Below are 26859 nucleotides of genomic sequence, written 5' to 3'. Positions count from 1 at the left end.
CCTAAGGAACCAGGGTGGGGCACTCCCACTATAAGTATGAAATTTGGGGGACTTATAGCTTGGCTTCAAAGTGAATGCAGGGGTTGCATTCTATTCAGTAATATCTGTGTGTTTTTAATATCACAAAATATTTCCCAAATCCACCAACCAAAATTGCTGCAGAAGATATAACATCCTTGTCATTCTTCTGCTGCATACTTCAAGAGCACTTCCTGTACTCCATTTTGAGAAGTACACCATTATAATCACTACTGCTTGATCTGTCTGGTCCTTTTCTCAGCAAGAGGAACATTCTGATGTTGCATTCAACTTTTTCATTGCTGTGCTTTCTCAGGAAACATTTGAAGATATCATGCTTTGCAAGCTTCAAAATAACACCATTTTATGTATTTTAATGAAACCATTTAGTAATCCTTGGCGAACATAGGTAATCTGTTACAGCTGTTAACATCTTCCAAACCCAATATGATGTTTTCAATCCAAAAGTAGCCAGCAGAAGATAATGGTTGCAAGTTTAAGCTCTAGGTCAGCCAGACATGGATTCTCTTTTTTTTTCTTCTACTTGCTCTGTGTGGTTGAGCAAGTTATTTAACTTTTTGGAGCCCCATTTCTAGGCAGTCATTAGGTATTGAAGTTCCTCAAGGTTCGTTCTAGGCTCTCTTCTCAGTCTTTATTCCCTACTAATTATTTTCTCTATGCCAACTGTCTTAATAAAACCCACATTCAGCTGACATAACAAATTTGTTTCTCCATTCTAGATTGTGCCTCCCAGTCTGAACTCTATGTACCACTACTTTTCTCTTTGCATGTCTCAAAGGCATTTTAAACTCAGCGTGTCTATGACCAAACTCATGCTTTCTCCTAACCCCCAAACCTCTCCTCTTTCGTTTTTCTCTGTCACTATGAATGGCATCCAATTAAGCAAGCCAGAAGCTTGGGGAGGCATTCTTGACACATAACTTCTGGTCCCCACCATCCCTCCCACCCCCACCCTGCCCCACTCAACTCCCACAAGTTCTGTTGATTTGTGGATGGATCAGAAATTTTCTGTAAAGATTTCTCAAGTCTTGCCTGTTTTCTTCTTCTCCCTGGTACTTAGCCAGTCTGTGCCACCATCATTTCTTCCTGGCTTATTGAAGGAGGCTCCTAACTTGGGCTTCCCAAATTTATTCTTGCCTCAAGCCATTGCCATATGACAACCAACAAGAGCTAGTTTTATACTCTACTCCCTTAACCTTTCAATAGCTTCCCTTTGCTTTTAGGAGAAAGACAAATTCTTAAGATGACTGAAGAGCCCCCCCAATCTGCCCACTAGCTACCTCAACAACATCAGTTTATATACTTTTCACTACCTCTATTCTGGCCACATTGGCCTTCCTTTTTAGACTGTAAGCAAAAGCCTTTTGCACATGTTTCTTCTTCCTGAAGTACCCTGCCCCACCCCTACCCCTTCCTCATCTGGTTACCTCTGCTCATGCTTATGATCTCAAAGAAGTCTTCCCAGCCATCCTGACTAGGTCACATTCATATACCTTCTCAGAATGGTATATACCTCATCTATACAGCACTCACCACAGTTGGAGGGTTTTGTTTGTATAATTATTTGTTTATTAGCTATCTCCCCTACTAGACTATATGTTCCATGAGTGCAGGGCCCATGCATGCCTTGTACCATGTCTCAGCATTAAACCAGTAGCACAGTACCTAGTATATAATTCTGAAAAGAATTAATGAGTTAATAATAGTCCTGCCCTCATAGGGTAGTAGTGAGAATTAAATAATATAAGACCAAGCATGTAATATCTGCTGTAAGATTGTATTATCATGCAATTTATTATGGTTAAACCCAAATAGATGGATTTATTTCCAGGGAACATAATATTGAAGTTTCCAGGAGTTAGCATACTTCTCCTTTTATTTCTTTAAAAGTAATTTAGATACCTTACTATAAAGAGCAGACATTAAAAGTAGGGCGTCTCCTTTCTTACTCATCCTCAAAAGCCAGTCTAAGCCAAGGAAACAGGGATGACCTGTCAGAGCCTAAGAATAGCTTCATGGAGGAGTTCGAAAGGTCAGAAATGCTAGTGGGGGAAGATCCAATGGCATCTGGGACTGCTCCTGCTGTGCTTGACTGGTGACAGCCCGAGGGAACAGATTGAGTGCGCTGAGCAGGAGCACAGAACTGAATGGCTGGCCTGGTTCTTGTCCCAGTACCTCCACTGTGTCACTAGGTGAATTATTTAACCTCTCGAAGCCCTAGCTTGGGCAGCTATAAAATAGGCATTGCTTAGTAGGCCTGCCTCCCAAAATTATCATGATGATGTATAGCAAATGCTTGTGAAGGTCCTTTGCAAAAACTAATAGGAAATGCTGAAAAGTATAAAGAAGGTGCTTTCGAATAAGGGGGAAGAAAGTTTGGAACCCATGAGGAGAATTTTTCTTATAGAATGGCACAAAGAGGCTTGATTAGGAAATCTTAAGAAAGAATAATAAGCATCAGATGACTCCTAATTATCTCCACCTAACAAATTAGAATTTATTTCAGCTCAAAAACATTCAGGGAGTTCCTGTAGTTGCTCAGCACAAACAAACCCGACTGCTATCCATGAGGATATGGGTTCGATCCCTGTCCTCACTCAGTGGGTTAAGGACCTGGCACTGCCGTGGGCTGTGGTGTAGGTCACAGACGTGGCTCAGATCCTGAGTTGCTGTGGCTGTGGTATAGGCCGACAGCTTCAGCTCCGATTTGACCCCTAGCCTGGGAACTTCCATATACCATGGGTGTGACCCTAAAAAGCAAAAAAAAAAAAAAAAAAAAAAAAATTTCATAATCTCTGATTGCCTTTAGCATTTGAACATCATTCCATCTTAGGAAACACCCCGATTGAGAATACTTATCTCTGCCTAGGTTGGCTCAGTGCTAATTGACTGAAAGAAACTAAAGGGTGGGTCACAGTGAAAGGGGGACAGGGCAGTGATTTGGGGAGAGAAACACACCCTGCATCAGGGTTTCTGTACACATTGTGGCACTTTTCACTTGATTTGAGGTCATTGCCCATTGTCTTTGGCACAATTTCTCAAAGTAAGGAACTCTGCCTTGCCCTTGAATAAGTCGAATGAATCATTTTTTGATTTTGTGCCAGTAACCTATTGTTCTAATGCAGATAATTGAGAGATGACCCTAAAGTTGTTGATTGTAACCGCATCTCTTCTTACTATCTGTGGCAGCTCAATAGCACTGCTAGAAAAGAATGGGTAGGAGGAAAATAGTTGGAATTAAGGTCCACTAAGTAAGACCTTTTAAAGGTTTGATGGAAGAGATCATAAAACTAATGGTCAAAATGAGTAGAGGGGATTTATCGATAGTTTTACATGAGTCATATTATAGCATGACTGAATTATTTAGAGCAGGCTCTTTATTTTGCATAAATCCCACACTATATTTTAAAAACAACTTAAAGTATTTGGAAAATCAAGATGCTCAATAACATAGCTGGGAATTGTGTTCTTCATATTTAAGTGTACCTGTATATTTGATTTTTAAAAGGTAAGAAAGCAGGATTCTGATTTAATATACATTAAAAATTTGTGAGTAGCCTTCTTCAGTATAAGTGTTTTAAATTGCTCTGCCCAGATCAAAACTACAGTGAGGTATCACTTCACACCAGTCAGATGGCCATCATTAAAAAGTCTCTAAATATCAAATGTTGGGGTAGGTGTGGGGAAAAGGGAACCCTTCTGTATTGTCGGTGGGAATATAAGGTGGTGCTTCCACTGTGAAAAACAGTATGGAGGTTCCTTAAAAAACTAAAAATAGGAGTTCCCCTTGTGGCGCAGTGGTTAACGAATCCGACTAGGAACCATGGGGTTGCGGGTTCAATCCGTAAAAAATAAAATAAAAAATAATTCCATTTGCACCAACATGGATGAACCTAGAGATTATCGTACTAAATCAATTAAGTCAGAGGAAAACAAATATCATATAATTTCACTTATATACGAAATCTTAAAAAGATATAAATTATTTACAAAAAAGAAACAGACTCACAGACATAGAAAACAAACTGTGGTTACCAAAGGGGAAAGGGAGTGGGAGAGGGATAGATTTGGTGTTTGGGATTAGCAAATACAAACCACTGTATATAAAATAGATAAGCAGCAAGGTCCTACTGTATAGCACAGTGACCTATATTCAATATCATGTAATCAACCATAATGAAAAGAATATGAAAAAGAATATATTTGTGTATAACTAAATCACTTTGCTGTATATCAGAAGCTAACATAACATGATAAATCAACTATACTTAAAAATTTTTAAATTTAGGAGTTCCCATCTTGGCTCAGTGGTTAACGAACCCGACTAGGATCCATGAGGATGTGGGTTTAATCCCTGGCCTTGCCCAGTGGGTTAAGGATCCCGTGTTGCTATGGTTGTGGTGTAGGCTGGCAGCTGCAGCTCCAATTCAACCCCTAGTCTGGGAACTTCAATACGCCACAAGTGCTGCCCTAAAAAGAAAAAAAAATTAAAAATTTAAAAGAATTATTCCACCCATCAATGAGAAATTTATGTGAAATTTTCAAATATAAAAAAGACTATTCAGTTGTAAATCAACTATAATAGCAAAAATTAAAATCTTTAAAAAGAAAGAGAGAGGCTTTTCAGGAGTTCCTGTTGTGGCTCAGCACTAACGAACTTGTCTGTATCCATGAGGACGTGGGTTCGATCACTGGCCTCGCTCAGTGGGTTAAGGATCTAGCGTTGCCTCAGTTTCAACTTAGTTCACAGCTGCAGCTTGGATTAGATCCCTGGCCCAGGAGCTCCATATGCTGAGGGATGCCGCCCCTCCCCAAAAAAAGACTATTCATCAACAGAAATTTGTGGTCAAAGGGAACTCTTCCCATGTAACAGTTTTTGTGGAATCAGAGTTTTTGTTTTGTTAAAAGCAGAGCAATCACTACTTATTTTATACTTTAAAGATGTTAGACTTTTATCTAATTGCCACATAGTTTAGTTTAATGATTTTTGTTTCTGTCTTACATGTTGCTTGGTCTTTGGAAGCTGGCAAACAGTTAATATATCAGAACCTTTCTATTAATAACCTATATTACAATAGGAGTCTTACTTTAGCAATAGTATAGTTTGTTATACTTTGTAAAACTTATTTTCTCCTATTTAAATACAGGTTTTCTTAGTCAAAAAAATCTCAGGCTCTGATGCTAGACAGCTTTATGCCATGAAAGTATTGAAGAAGGCCACATTGAAAGGTAAGTGCTGCTGCTGTTTGTAGTTCGCATAGAATGAACAAACCGAAAAATCTCAGTAAACCTCATGATTCCTAGGCCAGTTACTTAAATTCTGAATCTGTTCCTGTTACTGTCTTTAAATTTAGACTTTGGTTGAGTAGATTTTTCCTAGTGGGCTAAGAATCATATGACTAGTGAGAATGGGAGTTACCATGTTTTAAAAGAAGTATTATAAATTCTTCTTGGGCATTAGGCAAGGAGTTTAGAATATTTAAACTGGATTTAATTCATCTTCCAATTCATATGATTATTTTAATGTTTTAAAAACTTACTGATCTACTGAATACTGAATGCAAAATAACTTTCATTTTAAGGATGTTATCATTTTGACTTCTGACCTCCAAATAAAATTTTATTCTGAGGAGTTCCTGTCATGGCTCAGTGGTTAATGACTCCAACTAGGAACCATGAGGTTGCGGGTTCGATCCCTGGCCTTGCTCAGTGTGTTAAGGATCCAGCGTTGCCGTGAGCTGTGGTGTAGGTCGCAGACGAGGCTTGGATCCCGCATTGCTGTGGCTCTGGTGTAGGCTGGGGGCCACAGCTCAGATTGGGCCCCTAGCCTGGGAACCTTCATATGCCGTGTGTGGGTGCAGCCCTAGAAAAGACAAATAGACAAAAAAAATTTTTTTTATTCTAATCCCCTAATTTTGAAAAATTTAATCTCAGATTTGGCTCTTACAGGTAAATAGTCACTTAGAAAAAATTGTACATAGATTTTAAAATACCTAAATTTTCCTTTAATTTAGTAGTATTAGTTATTTTACCACGTAACCTCTAATTGTTTTATGTATTGATTCCTAACATCCTTTTCTTCTTTAACTAACCTGTATTTTCAACAGGTTTTTAAATACTCTGGAAGGAATGTTTGTGATGATCATTTGTTGCTTCTGATGTTAGTCTTCCCAGTTAGTAACTCACACTGGATACATCATTTCAAGAAACTTTACCTTCCTTTATAAAAATCACTCTTTGCTTTCATTCTCTTGCTTCCTTCCTGAATGTATTTTCTTTCCTATCCATTCTCCACCTCCTGGTATACTACTTACTTGATTCATGCTAGGATCAGGGAATTAAATTATATCCTTATTGCCCTATTTGATATCACTGATTTTATACTTTTATAATCATGAATCCCGTGTTATAAAACTGCATAAATGGGGCTTAAGAGGGCTCATTTACAAAAGGAACTCTTGAGTTGTAATGATATATATAGATAGGATTTATATTGTGCGTAATACATGTAAAGGAAACTGTCAAACTCTGAGAAGCCTAAAAGATACCAGGAAAGGAAATAAATGCCCAACTGCTTTTCAAGAAGGCTAAGACTGTCAGTATTCCTGTAGCCATCCTGTTACCACCACATCCCCAAGATTCTCGTTGCATTTTCCTTGAAGTGTTCAAAATTTCGCTTGAAAAGCATGTACCTCAGAGTATTCTGAAAAAAGAAGAGTGAAAAGGGAACAAGCTTAACAGGTTTAAAGCTTATTTAAAGCAGTAATAATTCAGTGTGTTTTGAGGAAAATGATACAGGCATATAAACCAGTGGAACATAATTGTACTAAAGTTTTAGATGTTAAAGTTTAATGTATTTGTTACAACAATATTGAGTAATTGCTATGCTGTATGATAAAGCAGGTATATAAAATGATGGGAAATTAAATAATGATTTTATAAATTTTGTTTGAAATACTCCTGAGCAACCTGGAAAAAAAATAGAATTTTCTCTTAAACCCTATACCATAATAACTAACAATCTAACTGAATTTTATAACTTAACACAGCCTAGGAAGCTTGTGAAGAGCAAATCAAAAATTACAAACAAATTGACAGTACAAAAAAATTTGGCCTTGCGTACAGTGAAAAATGGTGTAAATAGGAGATTAGGAAATTATTCCTCTCAAGTATTATATAAAATATTAATATGTAAAGAATTGAGTAAAAGACTCCTGGTCAAATCTAGGACAGTTTAAACATTGCAATAATTAATGATAGTGATAGATTACAACCCATGGAATAAACAAAGAATCCATGAGTTAATCTGTAAATTAATTAATGGGGAACAGGGGAAAACTCTTACAGTATAATTCCAACTAATAAATGTAAAGGAAATGACTGAGTTAGGAGTTCCTAAGAAATAACATTATAGCTTCTACCTAAAGGATGTAAGAATACGTTTTATACAAGGCGATAAAATAATATTTGGGAAAATGTCCCAGTTTTCTGATAAAGAAATGCATATGTTAATGAATTATTGTTTCATATGATGGCAACATGAATTAGAAAGCAGTTTTGAAGTTCCCTGGTGGCCTAACAGGTTAAGGATCTGGTGTTGTCATTGCCATAGCTTGGGTTACTGCTGTGGCATAGGTTTGATTTTGAGCCCCAGAACTTCCACATGACATGAGGGCAGCCAAAAAAAAAAAAAAAAAAAGGAAAGAAAGAAAATAGTTTTGTAGTAGGTACAAAAAGTAAGCTGAGGAAATAATCTCAAGTAGTTTGTGCACATAAAAATTTTCATTATTAAAAAAAAAAAAAAAAAAAAAAAGGAGTTCCCATCATAGCTCAGCGGTAACGAATACCAACTGGTAACTGTGAGGACGGGTTCAATCCCTAGCCTCACTCAGTGGGCCAGGGATCCGGTATTGCCGTGAGCTGAGTGTGGCATAGGTTGGCAGCTGTAGCTCCGATTGGACCCCTGACCTGGGAATTTCCATATGCCACACCTGTGGCCCTAAAAAAAGCAAAAAAAAAAAAAATTTCATTATAACGTTATTTACAATATGAAGAATTTAGGACTATTATCAATATTGAAAAATAGAGGGATGTTTAGAAAATTACAGTATATCACTTAATAGAATATTATTTAAATGAAATTTCAAATATAATCACAAAACTAAACATAATGAAAATTTATAAGTGAACAATGGTAGTAAATTTGGCTGCCACAAGATGTAAAACTATACAGATGTAAGCTATAGGAGAAACCATAGAAAAATGAAGATACTTGACATATTGGAATTGTAGGCTGCTGATGTGTTCTTTAATTTCTCTTTTTGTCATAGTAATATGTATAGAGTCTTATAAAATAGCAGTGCTTATCCTACTCTTCTCCCTATCCCAGTTCTTGATCCCCAGAGACAGTGACTTCCATCTTTCTAATTGCTGCTTCTGCTATTTACCTCCACATTCAGTAGTCTTAAATTGCAATTCTTTGTTTTTATTTGAAGACATAATCTTTTGACTTCCTACCATGAAAGATTAAGATTTAGTTCTCTTATACTACGACCTACACAGTTTCTCTTTTCATGTACTCCTAGTAATGTTTTTATAATGCTTTATAAATATTGTTCCTAGCTGAGCCAAATAGTATAGTCAAGTCACATATTCTTCACATCTTTGCTGTATTGGATTATCCTTTGTTAAATTCTGTATCTACCTTTTTCTTGGTTTACTTTTTAGTTTTGATGGAACACATCTTCTAGTAGTAGCTACTTCAGAATGGCTGAATAGATGGTAAATTTTTTGTAGCTTTGCATGTCTGAAAAATGCCTTTATTCTACCCCCTCACTTAATTTATAATTTGGCTGGACATAAAATTGTAGATCAGAAATTATTTTCCCTCAGATATTTGAAGGCATTGTTTCCATTGTCTTCCAGGTTCCTGTGTTGCAATTATGAAATTTATTGCCAATCTGGTTCCAGTCCTTTTTTTTTTTTTTTTTTTTTGTCTTGTTGCCATTTCTTGGGCCACTCCCACAGCATATGGAGGTTCCCAGGATAGGGGTCGAATCGGAGCCATAGCCGCTGGCCTATGCCAGAGCCACAGCCACGCAGGATCCGAGCCACATCTGCAACCTACGCTACAGCTCACGGTAACACCGGATCCTTAACCCACTGAGCAAGGCGAGGGATCGAACCCGCAACCTCATGGTTCCTAGACTGAAGGAGACCACACCATATCTGGTATGATGAATTTTAAAAACCCACACTAAAGAAATTATACTATACGAATTTCAGAATACCAGGGATAAAGAGTAGACTGATTCTAAAGACTTTGAAAGAGGAAAAATAGCTTACACAAAAAGGACTGGGGAGTTCCCATCGTGGCGCAGTGGTTAACGAATCCGACTAGGAACCAGGAGGTTGCGGGTTCAATCCCTGGCCTTGCTCAGTGGGTTAAGTATCCGGTGTTGCCATGAGCTTTGGTGTAGGTCACAGATGCGGCTTGGATCCCGTGTTGCCGTGTGGTGTAGCCCGGTGGCTACAGCTCTGATTAGACCCCTAGCCTGGGAACCTCCATATGCCGCAGGAGCGGCCCTAGAAAAGGCAAAAAGACAAAAAAAAATTATTTCAGAGGAATGTAGTTGCTTTACTGACATGAGTCTGTATTAATATTAATTCTATTTTAGAGTTTGGAGTTTAACCATGTAAAACTTATCTTTTTCCTAACCACTTATGTCCTAATCAAAATTCCTGATTGTAGGATGATTTATATTTGTCACTAGGTCTTTACATACATAGAAGAAACCAGATTAGACAAGAGGAAGGAATTCGTTAGTGAGTGAATTTCACTGTCCATTTTGAACTAAACAAGGTCTCATTGATGTTACATGTCAGGGAACTATCTCACGAGATAATCATAATAGAAAGAAAATCATCTAGTTCTAGCCTCTCATTTTATAGAGAACGAAGCAGGAAGTCCCTGAGCAATGAAAGGATTTGCCCAAGGTAACTCATCTAGTTATTAGCATGGCCACTCAACTATACCTTTTGACACCCTAGTAATTGTTCTTTTCATAATGGTAGAATAATAGAAGAGGGATATATAGTAAATATATTGATGTATATTTTTGTGCCTTACTAAGCAGCTAGGTGATTTTTAAATAAGCTTTGTATAATTATTGAAAGAGGTAGAAATTTGAAATCTAGCTTTAAAGTAATCTAATATTATCTTAATCTTGAATGTAATCCAAGAACGTAATCCAAGATTGTATGGGTAGCAGTGGAAAAAAGGGTAGGTTTGGGCTAGCCTAGAGTAGAATTACCAACAGGCCTGGGTGATGAACTTCATTCCCATAAATAATAGAACGAGCCTGTGGGACATAAGACACCAGGTTGTAGTGATAGGACAAGATAAGGAAATCAGAGATTGAAATTGAATTTGATACATCTACAAGACAAGTCAATTAAAAGATAGCTGCATTGATATCAAGAACAATTGATTCCTTTTCCTGTTTTGCCTATTTTCAGTCACTGGCACCAAAATCTCCCACTTGGAGGTGGAAAACTGGTAGAATGGGAAACATAGGATTTTTTTTAATCTTCTTTCTTTATTTTTCCCAGGGGCCTTATTTATGAGTTTTAAGTACATGGTCACCTTAAATTGACAAGAAAACCAACTCTTCCTTCTCTCTGTTCCCATCCCCACTGCCGAAAACGACTTTTTCCCATTGTTTGTGTTAATCTTTGGCACAACTATTCAGTCTCTCTGGCTGAAAAACAGAAGTTATTTATGATTTATCCTTAATTATCTCTCATGCAACAGAAAAGCTTTAATGATCATTTTCTTTCTTTTTTTTTTTTTTTTGTCTTTTGTTGTTGTTGTTGTTGCTATTTCTTGGGCTGCTCCCTCGGCATATGGAGGTTCCCAGGCTAGGGGTCGAATCGGAGCTGTAGCCACCCGCCTACGCCAGAGCCACAGCAACGCAGGATCCGAGCCGCGTCTGCAACCTACACCACAGCTCACGGCAACGCCGGATCGTTAACCCACTGAACAAGGGCAGGGACCGAACCCGCAACCTCATGGTTCCTAGTCGGATTCGTTAACCACTGCACCATGACGGGAACTCCCAGATCATTTTCTTAATCATCTCTTCACTTGTCTGTCATTCCCATAAAGATTATTTTATTTGTATTTGTATTTCACAGTGCCTGGCACGTAGAGTTTGCTCAGGAAATGTTTGTTAAAAAAGCTTTGCTTACAGGGTCAAATGTAAATTCATCCCAGCAGTCCAACTTGTCAAGAATCTTGATCTTCTCTACTTCACCTCCCCAGTTTCCACATTGATGTGGTTCCTTCTCGCTCACCGTGAATGCCTCCATGTCTTTGCCTGCACTGGTACTCCATACTTGGAATTTTCTTCTCTAGGTCCAATCCTTGCCTGTCTAAATTCCACTCTAAAAATCCCCAACCCAGCCTTTTCACTCTAGCCTCTCTGCTGTACAAGTTAAGACTGATCTTTCGCTTTTCTGAATTCCTATGTTAGTTACTGGTGGTAAGACATCATTTTATCCCTTTATCATATCCATGGTACTATAGCTACCACTTAATTGAATATCTCTTACATACCAGCTTTTGGGATGTACAGACCTTATCTCAGATGGTCACACAACCCTCAGAGATAGAACGGTGTTATCCCTATTGTGTAGATGAGAGGTAACTGAGGCACAGAGTTTAAATAAGTAACTTGTTCAAAATTACGCAGACTGGATTCGGATTTTTCTAACTCCAGAAAGCCTTACTCTTTCAGCTGCACCAGAGTATCTCCTCTCAGTATCTCTCCTCTCCTGCCTCGCTCAAAATACACCTTTTGGAGTATATCCATCCGTCTCCATGTCTGCCACATATTTTAGATGTTTAACGAATGTTTGTTGAATTGAGATGATAAGGTTGGTAGGGAGGTGTATTAAAACCTATTTCGTTTTTTGGTATGTTTTAATATTTCATTGGAATGCCCTGTTTTAAAAAAGTTACTCCTTTTTGGGCCATTTTTCATAACTTTGATTAAAATACTTGCACATCTGATGTTAAAGTCAACATCGAGTATGTTCTTTGTATTTTTTTAGTGTAAAGCACAGATTTTGTAAATATATACAGTTTCTTCTGGTAATACAATTTAGTAGAAAATAGTTTTTAATTTTGAAAGCTCAAGAATAATAGTTTTTATTTACACATGTAAATAGCCTTATTCATATGCATAAAAATGGCAACTCCAATTTTTATCCATATAAGCAAAGTTTTATTTAAAATGGGCACCAAAAAGATTTTGTTTTAAAGATTGTGTCTGGAATCTGGAATACCTGTTGTGGCTCAGTGGGTTAAGAATCCAACTTAGTATCCATGAGGATATGTGTTTGATCCCTGGCCTTGCTCAGTTTAAGGATCTGGCACTGCTGCAAACAGCAGCATAGGTCGCAGATACGGCTCAGGTCCACTGTGGCTGTGGCGTAGGCTGGCAGCTGCAGCTCTGATTCAACCCCTAGCCTGGGAAATTCCATATGCTGCATATGCGGCCATGAAAAGAAAAAAAAAATTGTCTCTGAAATCTATTACAGTATAACCACTTGTGCATTATTTTATAGTTCGAGACCGTGTTCGGACAAAAATGGAGCGTGATATCTTGGTAGAAGTTAATCATCCTTTTATTGTCAAGTTACATTATGGTAAGTTATGAACAACCTCCCATCTCATACTTTTACCTCATTCTCCCACTCCCTGAATGTATTCAGATATACTAATGTATATAAATATTTATTCATCTATATTTATATGTGTTTAGTAGATACATATAGTAAAGTCATGGAAATTAAAACATTACTTCTTAGATAAATGTTAAAAGCTTTTATTGCATTTACCATCATGTTTCTTTTAAACATTACAGTTTCTGAGTGATAGCCATAGGAACAGGTAGTAATAATCATTTTTAAATAATAGTAACATACCAGTATTTTATAGTCGGTATGTTAGCCTAACAAGCAAGAGAGATCCCTAATATCAATGTCCTGACATTCTTATTTCATGTAATTAAAGCTAATGAATGTACTTGTTTGTGTGTATTTTAGTGACATGGTTTTTGTATTTCATTTCATAGTTAAGTAAGTCTTTTTTTGTTGTTGAGAATTTATATTATTGATCACCTGTTTTAGAACTGTTGTATTCCTGAGAGACTGTTGGCCTGAATAAAATCTAACAAATGTTCTAGTGGTTCTGTAATAAGAAACAGTGTATTTAACATTTCTACATGGAAACTAAGAGAAATCAGTGGTTAACTTTTAAATGCAAATCAATTTAGATCTATGATATGGTCATTAATTTGCCAAAAATAGTGTTCATTTCTGAATGAACTGACCTTATGTTAGCCTAAAAAATTAAACTATGGTGAATTAAATGGAAATTTTCATTTCTTCATTCAGCTTTTCAAACCGAAGGGAAGTTGTATCTCATATTGGACTTTCTCAGGGGAGGAGATTTGTTTACACGCTTATCCAAAGAGGTATATAATTAATCTCTGTTTTAAATCTATTTATACGTATCCTGTTTCAACTAAAGTTTTGTTACACTTAAATATTATGCTTATCATGTTTTCTCCAGTGGCACAAGATTCTTACATTGAAGAGTCAGAGCCAAAAAAAGTTATTTTCTTAACTTTTGAATTTATTCTGAAAATAGATATTAAATTGATAAACTGTCTTTTGCCTCCTTTTAATTGTACTTTGCATTTTAAAGATCATTTTTCATTTCTAAGGTGTTACTGTGGTGGAACGACAATGGCACAATTTGAATATAGTTGTTATTTAACAAAATGTAAAATTATTTCCCCCACAGTGAATATTTAGCATTCACTAAATATTAGTTGACTGATTTGATCATTTTCGCGAATTCCTTTCATAAGTAAATTGTGGATGAAACTACTCGGAATTAGCATGTTTATAATTTTTTAAATATTTAGACTGTAGGATAGAACTTTAAATAGAAATAGCAAACACAAAAAGAAAATAAAGTTAGAAAAATTATTATTTTATTTTAGGTGATGTTCACAGAAGAAGATGTCAAATTCTACTTGGCTGAACTTGCGTTGGCTCTAGACCATCTGCATAGCCTGGGAATAATCTATAGAGACTTAAAACCAGAAAAGTAAGGAATTATGCTACTAAGTCAAATAAAATGTAATATAATTATTTAAGATGTAATATAAAAATAATATTATTTCATAAAACTACCACAAACATTGAATTAAACTGCTTGGTCTTCACATTTCTGCTAACCCTGTGTATTCTCATACTTTTAAATATCTGGTAAAATACCTGTTTACATTATATTATTTTCATTTGCATTTGACTTTTAATGAAATTGAAATCTATGCTTATAGGTATATTGGCAGTTTGTATTTTTGTGTGATTTTTCTGTTTGTGGACTTGGTTCATTTTTCTTTTGGAATGTTAGTTTTCCCCCCATTGATTTGTAAGAGACCATTGTCTGACTGACTTCACTTAGCATGATCATTTCTAGGTCCATCCATGTTGCTAAAAATGCCGGTATTTCGTTCCTTTTAATGGCTAAGTAATATTCCATTGTGTATATGTACCACATCCTCTTTATCCACTCCTCTGTCGATGGACATTTAGGTTACTTCCATGTCTTGGCTATTGTATATAGTGCTGCAATGAACATTGGAGTACATGTGTCTTTTCAAGTCATGGTTTTCTCTGGATAGATGCCCAGGAGTGGGACTGCTGGATCAAATGATAGTTCTATTTTGAGTTTTCTGAGGAAACTCCATACTGTTTTCCACAATGGTTGCACCAATTGACAATCCCACCAACAGTGTACTAGGGTTCCTTTTTCTCCACACCCTCTCTGGCACTTACTGTTTGTAGACGTTTTGCTGATGGCCATTCTGGCTGGTGTGAAGTGGTACCTCATAGTAGTTTTGGTTGGCATTTCTCTACTAATGAGTGATGTTGAACATCTTTTCATGTATTTTTTGGCCATATGTATGTCTTCTTTGGAGAACTATCTGTTTAGATCTTCTGCCCATTTTTTGATGGGGTTGTTTGTTTTTTTGGTATGGAGCTGCAGAAGGTGTTTGTAAATTTTGGAGGTTAATCCCTTGTCAGTCGGTCGATTCATTTGCAAATATTTTCTCCCGTTCTGTGGGTTGTCTTTTCGTTTTGTTTAGGATTTCCTTTGCTGTGCAGAACTTTATGTTATTTTAAACGTAAGTATTTTTTCACAGTCATATCTACCAACCTTTTCTTTTGTGATTTCTTCTACGACTTTTTTTCTTAGAAGGACTTTTCCAATCTCATGCATCATATGTTTTCCTTCTAATTTTATGGTTTCTTTTTTAACTTTTAACTCCATCTAGAAATTTGTTACGAGGGATGGCATGAAGCTAATTATTTCTTCCAAATACCATTTATCGAAAATTCTCTTCTTCACATGATTTCAAATTTTTAGTGTGAGTTGAGCAAATTTCCTATTGCATTTATGATAGTGGTTATTGAGAAGCTAGTGTTATTTACATTATACATACTTCTGTGTTTTAATTTTTCAGTGTTTACTGTGTACCACTTTGAGCAAGAAAGAATATTTTTTCTTTTTTAAGGATATAAACAAGAGATTTGTTCTATCAAGTTTTTTTTTTTTTTTGTCTTTTTTGCTATTTCTTGGGCCGCTGCCACAGCATATGGAGGTTCCCAGCCTAGGGGTCGAATCAGAGCTGTAGCCACCAGCCTACACCAGAGCCACAGCAACGCGGGATCTGAGCCGCATCTGCAACCTATACCACAGCTCACGGCAACGCCGGATCATTAACCCACTGAGCAAGGGCAGGGACCGAACCCGCAACCTCATGGTTCCTAGTTGGGTTCGTTAACCACTGCGCCACGACGGGAACTCCCTCTATCAAGTTTTTAAACATCATTCTTGAGGTGTAATTCACATAGCCCAATGTTCATAGTAGCATTGTTTACAGTTGCCAAGATATGGAAGCCACCGAAGTGTCCACTGAGACGAATGGATAAAGAAGATATGTTGTGCACGCATACACACACACACATACACACACACGCAATGTAATACAACTGAGCCATAAAAAGGAATGAAATCTTGACATTTGTGACAGTGTAAAATGAACTTGGAGGGCATTATGCTAAGTGAATAAGTCAGAAAAACACAAATACTGTATGAGATCACTTATGTGGAATCTAAGAAACACAACAAACTGGAATTTGCTGGTGGCTCGGTGGGTTAAGGATCCTTCATTGTCACTTCTGTGGCACAGGTTCACTCCCTGGCCCGGGAACTTCCACATGCCATGGGTGCGGCCAAAACTAAACAAAACAAATAAAAATAAACTAGTGAATATAATGAAAAAGCAGACTCACAGATACAGAGAACAAACTAGTGGTTACCAGTTAGTGATTGGGAGAGTGGGAGGCAGAAACTATTGGATGTAACATAGGCTCAAAGATATATTGTACAACATGGGGGATAGAGCCAATATTTTATAATAACCGTAAATGAAAAGTAACCTTTAAAAATTATATTTTAAGGAGTTCCCGTCGCGGCTCAGTGGTTAACAAACCCGACTAGGATCCATGAGGATGCGGGTTCGATCCCTGGCCTCGCTCAGTGGGTTAAGGATCCAGCATTGCCGTGAGCTTTGGTGTAGGCTGGCAGGTAGCTCTGATTCGACCCCTAGCCTGGGAAGGTCCATATGCCGTGGGTGCGGCCTTAAAAAGCAAAAAAAAAAATATATATGTTTAAAAAAATTTTTAATAAAAAAATACTTCTCCCATTTACATATGAATTCCTAAACAATATAGGTTAGTTTCATTTGTTTTTAAACTTTTTAAAATAAATGCTCTATTTAAGTTTTGTGCCTTGGTCTTGGGACCAGTGTCATACATTAAATATCCACCTATAAAAAATAAAACAGGCGAGATCCCGTCGTGGCTCAGTGGTTAACCAATCCGACTAGGAACCATGAGCTTGCGGGTTCAATCCCTGCCCTTGCTCAGTGGGTTAAGGATCCGTCGTTGCCGTGAGCTGTGGTGTAGGTCGCAGACGGGGCTCAGATCCCCAGTTGCCGTGGCTGTGGTGTAGGTCGGCAGCTACAGCTCTGATTAGACCCCTAGCTGGGAACCTCCATATGCTGCAAGAGCAGCCTAAGAAAATGGCAAAAAGACAAAATAATAAAATAAAATTAAAATTAAAAAAAAACCAACTCAGTCGTTTCTAATAGATTCATAGAGTTGTGCAACTATTATCTTTATTAAGAATTTGGATATTACTTACATTAAAATGTTACATGCGAAATTTTAATGCTTTTTTATTTTTATTTTTTGCTTTATTTAATTTTTTTAGGGCCACACCCACAGCATATGGAGGTTCCCAGGCTAGGGGTCGAATCGGAGCTGTAGCCACCGGCCTACGCCAGAGCCACAGCAACGTGAGATCCAAGCCACGTCTGCAACCTACACCACAGCTCACGGCAACGCAGGATCGTTAACCCACTGAGCAAGGGCAGGGACCGAACCCGCAACCTCATGGTTCCTAGTCAGATTCGTTTCCGCTGCACCATGACAGGAACTCCCACAGTTTTACTTCTATATTACAACAGGAAATAGGAAATTCTCCTTTGGAGTCCTATTAGGTGATCATTTGGAAAAGGTTTTATTTTCACATTTCCCATTTGTTTTTCAGGTGTTTTGTTTTTAGATAAGTTTCATATGGTTCTGATTTTATTCCCCAGATAATGACTAGAGTTTTTCTTGTCATTTCCCCAATTTGTAACTATCATGACATAAAATATAATTTCTGGTGAGAATATTCAAGCATATAATCCTTAGGAGAAAAGACTTACTATAAATATAAGACTATACATTCATAATAATAATATGTTCATGTTTTATTTCATTTACTTGAATGTATTTATTGTAGACCATTGTATTAATGTTGGTCACAAAATTACATGTAGGGCATGGGCCCTGTCTCAAAGGTCAAATGAGAGCTAGTGTAGGTAAGATTGCTTATAGTGAGATATTTCACATAAATGTCTAGATAACACTGTTAAAATGAAGTAACAGTTAATTGTTAAATGATCCAAGTAGATACCATCTTATAGAACTTGAGAGATTTAAATTTTTAGAACAATTGTTTTTATGCACTATGAGGTGTTGTCCAGATTCTTTTAAACTAGAACTCTTTTATAATAAATATGGCTAAAAATAATTATTAATAATTAAAAGAAACTTTGCTTTTTGAGAGTAATACAGCTGACTTTTTCTTTAAAGGGTAAAGAATGGGCATGGTTATCTTAAAAGAATGCACTTGCTATGGGAAACATAAGTAATACTCTTTTAGCCATATTTTCTTTTTAAATTTTTTCAAAATTACTGAGAATCATTTGAGGTTTGTTTTGTTTTTAGGACTGCCTTTCATGTATTCCTTAGACAAAAAAAGAGGATGATTTCCAACATACCTAATAATTCCTTTTATATTCCCTAATGTATTGGTCTGCTTTCTAATCAAGCATACTCAGTAGTATTTTCTTTATAACAACCCCCTTGTTATGAAAGAGACTCAGAAATTATGTCCCTACTCAATTACCCTCGTTGCTAAACTTTATTGTCATTATAGTTGAATTGATGATATAGGAAAGTTCATAGTCTTTTTGACGTAGTAAAATTTTATCATAACAGAATTTGGCTTGCACATTTTTTAGTTAGAATTAAAAGTAAGGAAATGCCTCTATCATGGAATAGTTTTACATATAAGTGAAAGTATATTACTTGAACTTTCAAGTCAATATACTAAAATACCTATGCAGAAATACAGTTATTGGCCTACAGCTTAATACTTGACCCTTTCTATAGCTCCTTAATTAATGACATTACTCGCCACTCAAGTAGCTACTAAAGCCAGAAACCTTGTGGCTCAGTGGTTAACAAATCCCGACTAGGAACCAGGAGCTTGCAGGTTCGATCCCTGGCCTTGCTCAGTGGGTTAAGAATCCGGCGTTGCCGTGAGCTGTGGTGTAGGTTGCAGACGTGGCTTGGATCCCGAGTTGCTGTGGCTGTGGTGTAGGTCGGCAGCTACAGCTCCGATTAGACCCCTAGCTGGGAACCTCCATATGCCGCGGGAGCGGCCCAAGAAATAGCAAAAAGACAAAAAAAGAAAAAAAACTAAATCCAGAACTACCATATGATCCAGCAACCCCATTCCTGGGCATCTATCTAGAGAAAACCGTAATTTGAAAAGATAAATGCACACCAGTGTTCTTTGCAACACTATTTGTAATAGCCAAGACCTGGAAGCAACCTAAATGTCCATCAACAGAGCATTGGATAAAGAAGATGTGGTACATATATACAGTGGAATATTATTCACCATAAAAAAGAATGAAATAGGAGTTCCCATTGTGGCACAGTGGAAATGGATCCAGCTAGTATCCATGAGGATGCAGGTTTGATCCCTGGTCTGGGTCAGGGATCGGCGTTGCCATGAGCTGTGGGGTAGATCACAGAAGTGGCTGGGATCCCATGTTGCTGTGGCTGTGGTGTAGGCCAGCAGCTGTAGCTCTGATTTAGCTCCTATCCTGGGAACTTCCATATGCCACAGGTGCGGCCCTAAAAAGAAAAAAAAAAAAAAGAAATAATGCCATTTGCAGCAACAACATGGATTATCAAAGGGAAAACATGAGGGGGGGGAATAAATTAGGAGGTTGGGATTAACATGTACACACTACTTTGTATAAAATAGATAAGCAACAAGGGCCTAACTGTATAGCACAGGGAAATTTCAATAATCTGTGATAACCTATATGGGAAAAGAATCTGAAAAAGAATGGATACGTGTGTATGTATAACTGCTTCACTTTGCTATACACCAGGAACTAACACAACACTGGTCAACTACACTCCAATAAAATTTTTTTTAAATGACCGAGAGAATGACAACTCTAATACATTTGACTTAAATATGTGGATCCTCGGTCTACTGTGCAAGTACTAGGGAGTTTTGTTAGGCACCCCTGCAGAAAGGCATTAGACAACTTAGAGAAGTATAGGTTTTGGTTTTTTCCCTAATAGTTCTCAAATGTCCCTGGCTCATTAATACAAGTTTCTAAGGCTTTGCCTTTGGTATTTATTACATATATGTGTCCAGAAAAATAATTTTTCTCTTCCTTTACCTTTGCCTTTTCTTTGGCCGTACCCATGGCTTGCAGAAGTTCTGGGGCTAGGGATCAAACTCGCACCACAGCAGTGCCCTGAGCCATGGCAGTGATGACAGTAGATTGTTAACTAGTAGGCCACCAGGGAATCCCACCTTTGCCTTCTTACTCATTCTAAAGCAGGATTTTGCAGTGAATGTTGTGATCTGATGTTTAACAAAGTAATTTCAGTTTTAGCTTCAAAAAAATCTCTAGTGGTTTGAAAGATTTTCTGACTTTGTTTTCTTTCAGCATCCTTCTTGATGAAGAAGGTCATATCAAGTTAACAGGTAAAAATCCTCATTTTGTTAAAATAATCTCTTCTACTCTATGTAATTTCTTTTAAGGTAGATCACAGTACAGATATTATGTAGTACACGGTGTTAAAAACTTGAATTAGAATTTTAAAATAATCAATGTAAATATTGGAACTGTTAATGTAAATTTTGAAACTCAAAGTTTAAACTTTATTTGTGCAAATTATTTTTAGGAAATTTATAAATTTGATCTTTATTTTGGCAGATTTTGGCCTAAGTAAAGAGTCTATTGACCATGAAAAGAAAGCGTATTCTTTTTGTGGAACTGTGGAATACATGGCACCAGAAGTAGTTAATCGTCGAGGTCACACTCAGAGTGCAGACTGGTGGTCTTTTGGTGTGTTAATGGTAAGGTTTGGGGTATTTTTTGGCCTAGTTCAGTAGTTAATATAGTAGAAATATAAGTCACTTGTTGTATTATATAGCAATTTTAGAAGATTTGGTTGTAATTAATTAAGCTGATGTTTTTTTATCTTCTGGCCCTGAGATTTCATACTTACTAATACCTCTGATTATTTTGCCTTTTTGTAGTTTGAGATGCTTACTGGTACACTACCTTTCCAAGGAAAAGATCGAAAAGAAACAATGACTATGATTCTTAAGTAAGTACTCCCTAGTGGATGTTTTGATGAAATTTAAAAATAAATGCTTCAGGAGTTCCCGTCGTGGCGCAGTGGTTAACGAATCCGACTAGGAACCATGAGGTTGCGGGTTCGGTCCCTGCCCTTGCTCAGTGGGTTAATGATCCGGCGTTGCCGTGAGCTGTGGTGTAGGTCGCAGACGTGGCTCGGATTCTGCGTTGCTGTGGCTCTGGCGTAGGCTGGCAGCTACAGCTCCGATTCGACCCCTAACCTGGGAACCTCCATATGCGGCGGTAACAGCCCAAGAAATGGCAAAAAGACAATAAATAAATACATACATACATACATACATACATGCTTCAGGAGTTCCTGTCGTGGAGCAGTGGAAATGAATCTACCTAGGAATCATGAGGTTGTGGGTTTGATCGCTGGCCTTGCTCAGTGGGTTAAGGATCCGGCGTTGCCATGAGCTGTAGTGTAGGTCACAGACGTGGCTCAGATCTAGCATTGTGTGGCTGTGGTGTAGGCCGGCAGCTACAGCTCCGATTTGACCCGCCGTATGTTGCAGGTGCAGCCCTAAAAGGCAAATAAATAAATAAAAATTAGGAGTTCCCGTCGTGGCGCAGTGGTTAACGAATCCGACTAGGAACCATGAGGTTGCGGGTTCGGTCCCTGGCCTTGCTCAGTGGGTTAACGATCCGGCGTTGCCGTGAGCTGTGGTGTAGGTTGCAGACGCGGCTTGGATCCCGCGTTGCTGTGGCTCTGGCCTGGGCCGGTGGCTACAGCTCCGATTCGACCCCTAGCCTGGGAACCTCCATATGCCGTGGGAGCGGCCCAAGAAATGGCAAAAAGACACACACACAAAAAAATAAATAAATAAAATTAAAATTAAAATAAATGCTTCAAACTAAAAAATGAGATATTTTTAGCTATAGTGTAAGAAATAACTAAGAAATTCATTGATATTATGATATCAATATTATGTGATTTAAGTATGAACAAACCCCATAGATCTAGAATACTCATATTATCTTCATGTTAATATTGGAAGCTTTGGAGTTCCCATCGTGGCTCAGCAGGTTAAGGATCTAGTGTTGCCACTGCAGTGGCTGAGGTGGATACTGTGGGGTGGGTTTAATCCCTGGCCCGGGAACTTCTGCATGCCGTGAGTGTGGGGGAAAAAAAGAATAAAGAAAGAAAGCTTTACCTTTACCTATAAGATTTGGAGTACAGCAAAGATGCCCATTATTCCACTTCTGTTTATGTTGTCCTGAAGGTACATGCAAGAACAGTAAGGCAACCAAAAGAAGTACAGTTTAAGGTTTAGAGAAAAGGAAGAAAATTGTCATTATTTAGTTAACATGATTGTGTCTGTAGAAAATCCAAATCTTCATATAAATCCTTAAAATTAAAAGCACTTTGGCACAGTTGCTGGAGAAAGGGTCAGTAAATAAAATCTATTTTATGTCTATATATTAGCAACAGAAAATGGAATTTTTTAAAGGAATGTTTATAGTAGTATAAAAAATACCAAACCTACAGATAAATCTAGCAGAAATTTTGCATGAACTCAGTGCAGAAAACTTAGAAAATGTTACAAAATTTTAAAAGACTGAAACAACTTGAGGTTGTACTGTATTCACATTATGACAGACCTAGTGTTATAAATGTGTGTTATCCAGTAGAAGTATAATGTGAAAAAAAATAAACAGAAACAATTAAAATTAATTATAATATATTTTATGTAACCCAGTATATTCAAAATATTATCTTTTTTTTTTCTTTCTTTTTAGGGCCACACCTGCAGCATATGGAAACTCCCAGACTAGGGGTCGAATCAGAGCTACAGCTGCCAGCCTAAGCCATAGCCAGAGCAGTGCGGAATCCACGCCATGTCTGTGACCTACACCACAGCTCACGGCAACACTGGATCCTTAACATACTGAACGAGGCCAGGGATCGAGCCCACATCCTCACAGATATTAATCAGGTTCGTTACCACTGAGACACAGTGGGAACTGCAACCCATTTTATATACATCAAGGTACTTGCACGTCGAGAAACAGGTACCAAGATATTCATAGCAGCATTATTTGTAATAGCCAAAATGTGGAAACTAAATAGTTAACAGAAGAATGGACTAAGAAATTATGGTATATTCACACACTGGAACGCAGCAGGCATTGACAAACTCTCTGTAAATATTTTAGGTTTGGTAGGCCACACACAGTCTCTGTCCCATATTTGTATTGTTTATTGTTTTCCAGCACTTCTAAGCTGTAAAAATCATTTGTAGCTGAAAAGCCATACAAAAATAGGCTGAAGCTTTTTGCCCATGGATGGAGTGTGCCACATGGCAAAAAAAATGAACAAACCACAGTTATATGCAATAAGAATCTCACAAGAATGTTGAACAAAGGCAGTTTAGACACAAAAGATTGAGTAGTACTACATAGATGATTCTATTTATAAAGTTTTAAAAGTAGACAAACTAAAGCATAGTTTTTTAGGGTCCATATTTAGATGGCAGAAGCCTGCAGTAAAATAAGGAAAGTGGTTACATTGGATGAGGGGTTCTGGCAAAGTTGCATTTCTTGGCTAGGTGACTGTTCACTTCGTGGTCATTCATTGAGCTCTGCACTGTGGCATTGAGTTTGTTTGGGGGGGGTTGCACTTCATGTTATTCTTCACAATAAAAAAGCTTAAAATATTTGCTATATAAATGAACGTTCACTGAACCTTCATCACTCCATCTACTCTGGCCCTTTCCTTTCAGCTAATAAGTATATGCAATTGTTGAAAAAGAACAAACCATTTCTTTGACCTGGCTTTTTTTTTTTCAGTTTCTGCACCGTCTTCCTGCATCTTTTCAACACAAAGCCTCTTTAAAGAGTAGCCAGCTTTCTGTTACCTTTTTTTGGCTGCTTTTATTACATAGCCTATTTGTCATTTTTTTCTTTTTCTTTTTTTGTCTTTTTAGCTATTACTTGGGCCGCTCCCGTGGCATATGGAGGTTCCCAGGCTAGGGGTCGAATCGGAGCTGTAGCCACCGGCCTACACCAGAGCCACACGGGATCCGAGCCGCGTCTGCAACCTACACCACAGCTCACGGCAACGCCGGATCGTTAACCCACTGAGCAAGGCCAGGGACCGAACCCGCAACCTCATAGTTCCTAGTTGGATTCGTTAACCACTGCGCCACAACGGGAACTCCTGTCATTTTTTTCTACCACTGTCTTGAAACTTCTTTCTCTGTACCATTTGTTCACCCAATTCATTCAGCAGATGATTGGAGTCTTGCTTTATGTACTTAGGATGCAATGTGAACAGGACTGACAAGATCTTCTGTGGAGAGAGCTTGGGTTCTAGTGGGGGAGACAGGGAATTCATATTTAAACAAATAATAGTTTTCCATACTAATAGGAGCAGTAGGGGTAAACCAGGGTACTCTTGAAGTGTGAGAAAAGGGGCAGAGGCAGGAGTCATTTTAGATGGGACAGTTAAGAGAGGTCTCTTTGAGGAGTATTTGACATTGCCGGCCACTCCTCTTACTTTAATATGCTTCTCCCACTTCTCTAACCGGTCCTCTTTTGGTCTCTCTTACTTTACCATTTCTTCTCTGCCTGCTTTCCTCTTTTTTTAAATTATAGTTGATTTACAATGTTGTACCAATTTCTGCTGTATAGCACAGTGGCTCAGTTATATATATATTCTTATAATATTCTTCTCCATCACGTTCTATCTCAGGAGATTGAATATAGTTTCCTATGCTTTACAGTAGGACCTTGTTGTTTATCCTTTTTATTTTTTTATTTTTTATTTTTTATTTTTAGAATGTGGGTTTTGTTTGTTTGTTTTTTGTTTGTTTTTTTGTCTTTTTTGCTATTTCTTTGGGCCGCTCCCGCGGCATATGGAGGTTCCCAGGCTAGGGGTTGAATCAGAGCTGTAGCCCCCGGCCTACCTCAGAGCCACAGCAACGCGGGATCCGAGCCGCGTCTGCAACCTACACCACAGCTCATGGCAACGCCAGATCGTTAACCCACTGAGCAAGGGCAGGGATCGAACCCGCAACCTCATGGTTCCTAGTCGGATTCGTTAACCACTGCGCCATGACGGGAACTCCTGTTTATCCTTTTTAAATGTAATAGTTTGCAGCTACCAAGCTCAGACTCCCCGTCTATCCCACTCCCTCCTCCCATCCCCTTGGGAACCCCAAGTCTGTTCTCTCTGTCTGTGGGTCTGTTTCTGTTTTGTAGATAGGTTCATTTATGCTGTATTTTAGATTCCACATATAAGTGATAAAATAATGATATTTGTCTTTCTTTTTCTGACTTACTTCACTTAGTATGAGAATCTCTAGTTGCATCTGTGTTGCTGGAAATGGCATTATTTCGTTTTTAATGGCCAAGTAGTATTCCATTGTATATATGTACCTTATCTGTTTAATCCATTCATCTATCGATGGACATTTAGGTTGTTTCTGTATCTTCTTGGCTATTGTAAATAGTGCTGCTATGGACATAGGGGTGCATGTATCTTTTATATATATATCTTTTTGATCTTCTTTTTAATTATGAAAAATTTCAAGTGTAAATTTGCAAAAATAGCGTGATAGAGTGCACATACATATGCTAATCACCCAGATTCAACAGTCATCAAGATTTTTCCACATTTTCTTTATCTATTCCTTCTTTCTTTTTTTTCTTCTTTACTGAAATATATTAAACATTCCAGACATGTCACTTCTCACCTACTTCAGTTTGCATCACTAAAGAGTATGGACGTTTTCTTATGTAACAAGACTAGTAATAATCATCTAATGCCGATCCTTAACCAGATTTTTCAGGTTTTCTCCAAAACTGTGTCCCAAATCAAGTCTACACATCTCATTTGGTTGTATTTCTTAAGCTTCTTTTCATCTAGAACAGTCTACCCTGTTTTCCCCCTGCCATTTACTTGTAGAAACCAAGTTACTTCTGTAGAATTTCACTTTCCAAATTTATCTTGTCGAAAAATGAGACTTCTCAGTATCTGACACAAAAAGCGTAAAGATGACTATTGCTTATTATAGTAAGGGAGAACGGTGCTAGTCTGATAGCAGTGCTAGTCCAAAGTGAATAGACTACTGTTCTTATTAGGGTTTGGGGGAAGGGTAGAGTTCAAGAATTGGTAGATCTTCAGGGCCATAGTGAGTTGACATCATTTGTAAGAGTGTGGTTACTTGGGTGGGACTGTTGGCACTCAGATGTGGTTATTGGAGTCAGTTCATTCTTGTTTGGCTAATTTTCATAGATGAAAAGCAGTTACTGATTTGTTTGCAAGAACAAAAAACGAAAAACTATTCACCTAGGCAGGTTGTCTTTGATCAACAGAATGGATTTAAAACCAGTTCTGGTGGCTCGCTTGTTACCATGGTTCCACAATAATTAGTCTTTTCCTAAGACTGTGGAAATTTTTTTATTCTTCTTGTGATATTGTTTCACTTGTTCTTTATCACATTTTTGGTTAAACTTTTTTGGCAAAATTATTTCATAGCTTGTGCTTTTGCACCTTACTGCGTCACATCAAGAGGCTTACAATACACTCCTGCTCCCATGGTTATGGTAATGAGCTCCCATGGTTATAGCTGATCCCTCCATTGTAAAATTCGCTGTC

General features: G+C 37.6%; 1 protein-coding gene across 11 annotated transcripts in view; it reads left to right on the top strand.

The window, feature by feature from the left end:
- The window catches only part of RPS6KA3 (ribosomal protein S6 kinase A3), a 124459-nt gene that overhangs the window by 64150 nt on the left and 33450 nt on the right, over positions 1-26859 (top strand). For all 11 annotated transcript variants that reach the window (XM_085008746.1, XM_085008745.1, XM_085008742.1 and 8 more), the window contains 7 exons: positions 5187-5268; positions 12670-12750; positions 13501-13580; positions 14115-14221; positions 20559-20596; positions 20829-20971; positions 21155-21225. In XM_085008746.1, the coding sequence (XP_084864872.1) occupies positions 5187-5268; positions 12670-12750; positions 13501-13580; positions 14115-14221; positions 20559-20596; positions 20829-20971; positions 21155-21225 (602 nt within the window). The remainder of the gene's footprint in view (positions 1-5186; positions 5269-12669; positions 12751-13500; positions 13581-14114; positions 14222-20558; positions 20597-20828; positions 20972-21154; positions 21226-26859) is intronic.

The sequence above is a fragment of the Sus scrofa genome, chromosome X (assembly GCF_054392235.1).
Source record: "Sus scrofa isolate SSC_HxYL_T2T_F1_AM1 chromosome X, Sscrofa_HxYL_maternal_Yorkshire_Landrace_v2.0, whole genome shotgun sequence".
In the NCBI taxonomy this organism is placed as follows: domain Eukaryota; kingdom Metazoa; phylum Chordata; class Mammalia; order Artiodactyla; family Suidae; genus Sus; species Sus scrofa.
The sequence above is the reverse complement of the archived record's forward strand: the minus strand, read 5'-3'. Positions and strand labels throughout refer to the sequence as shown.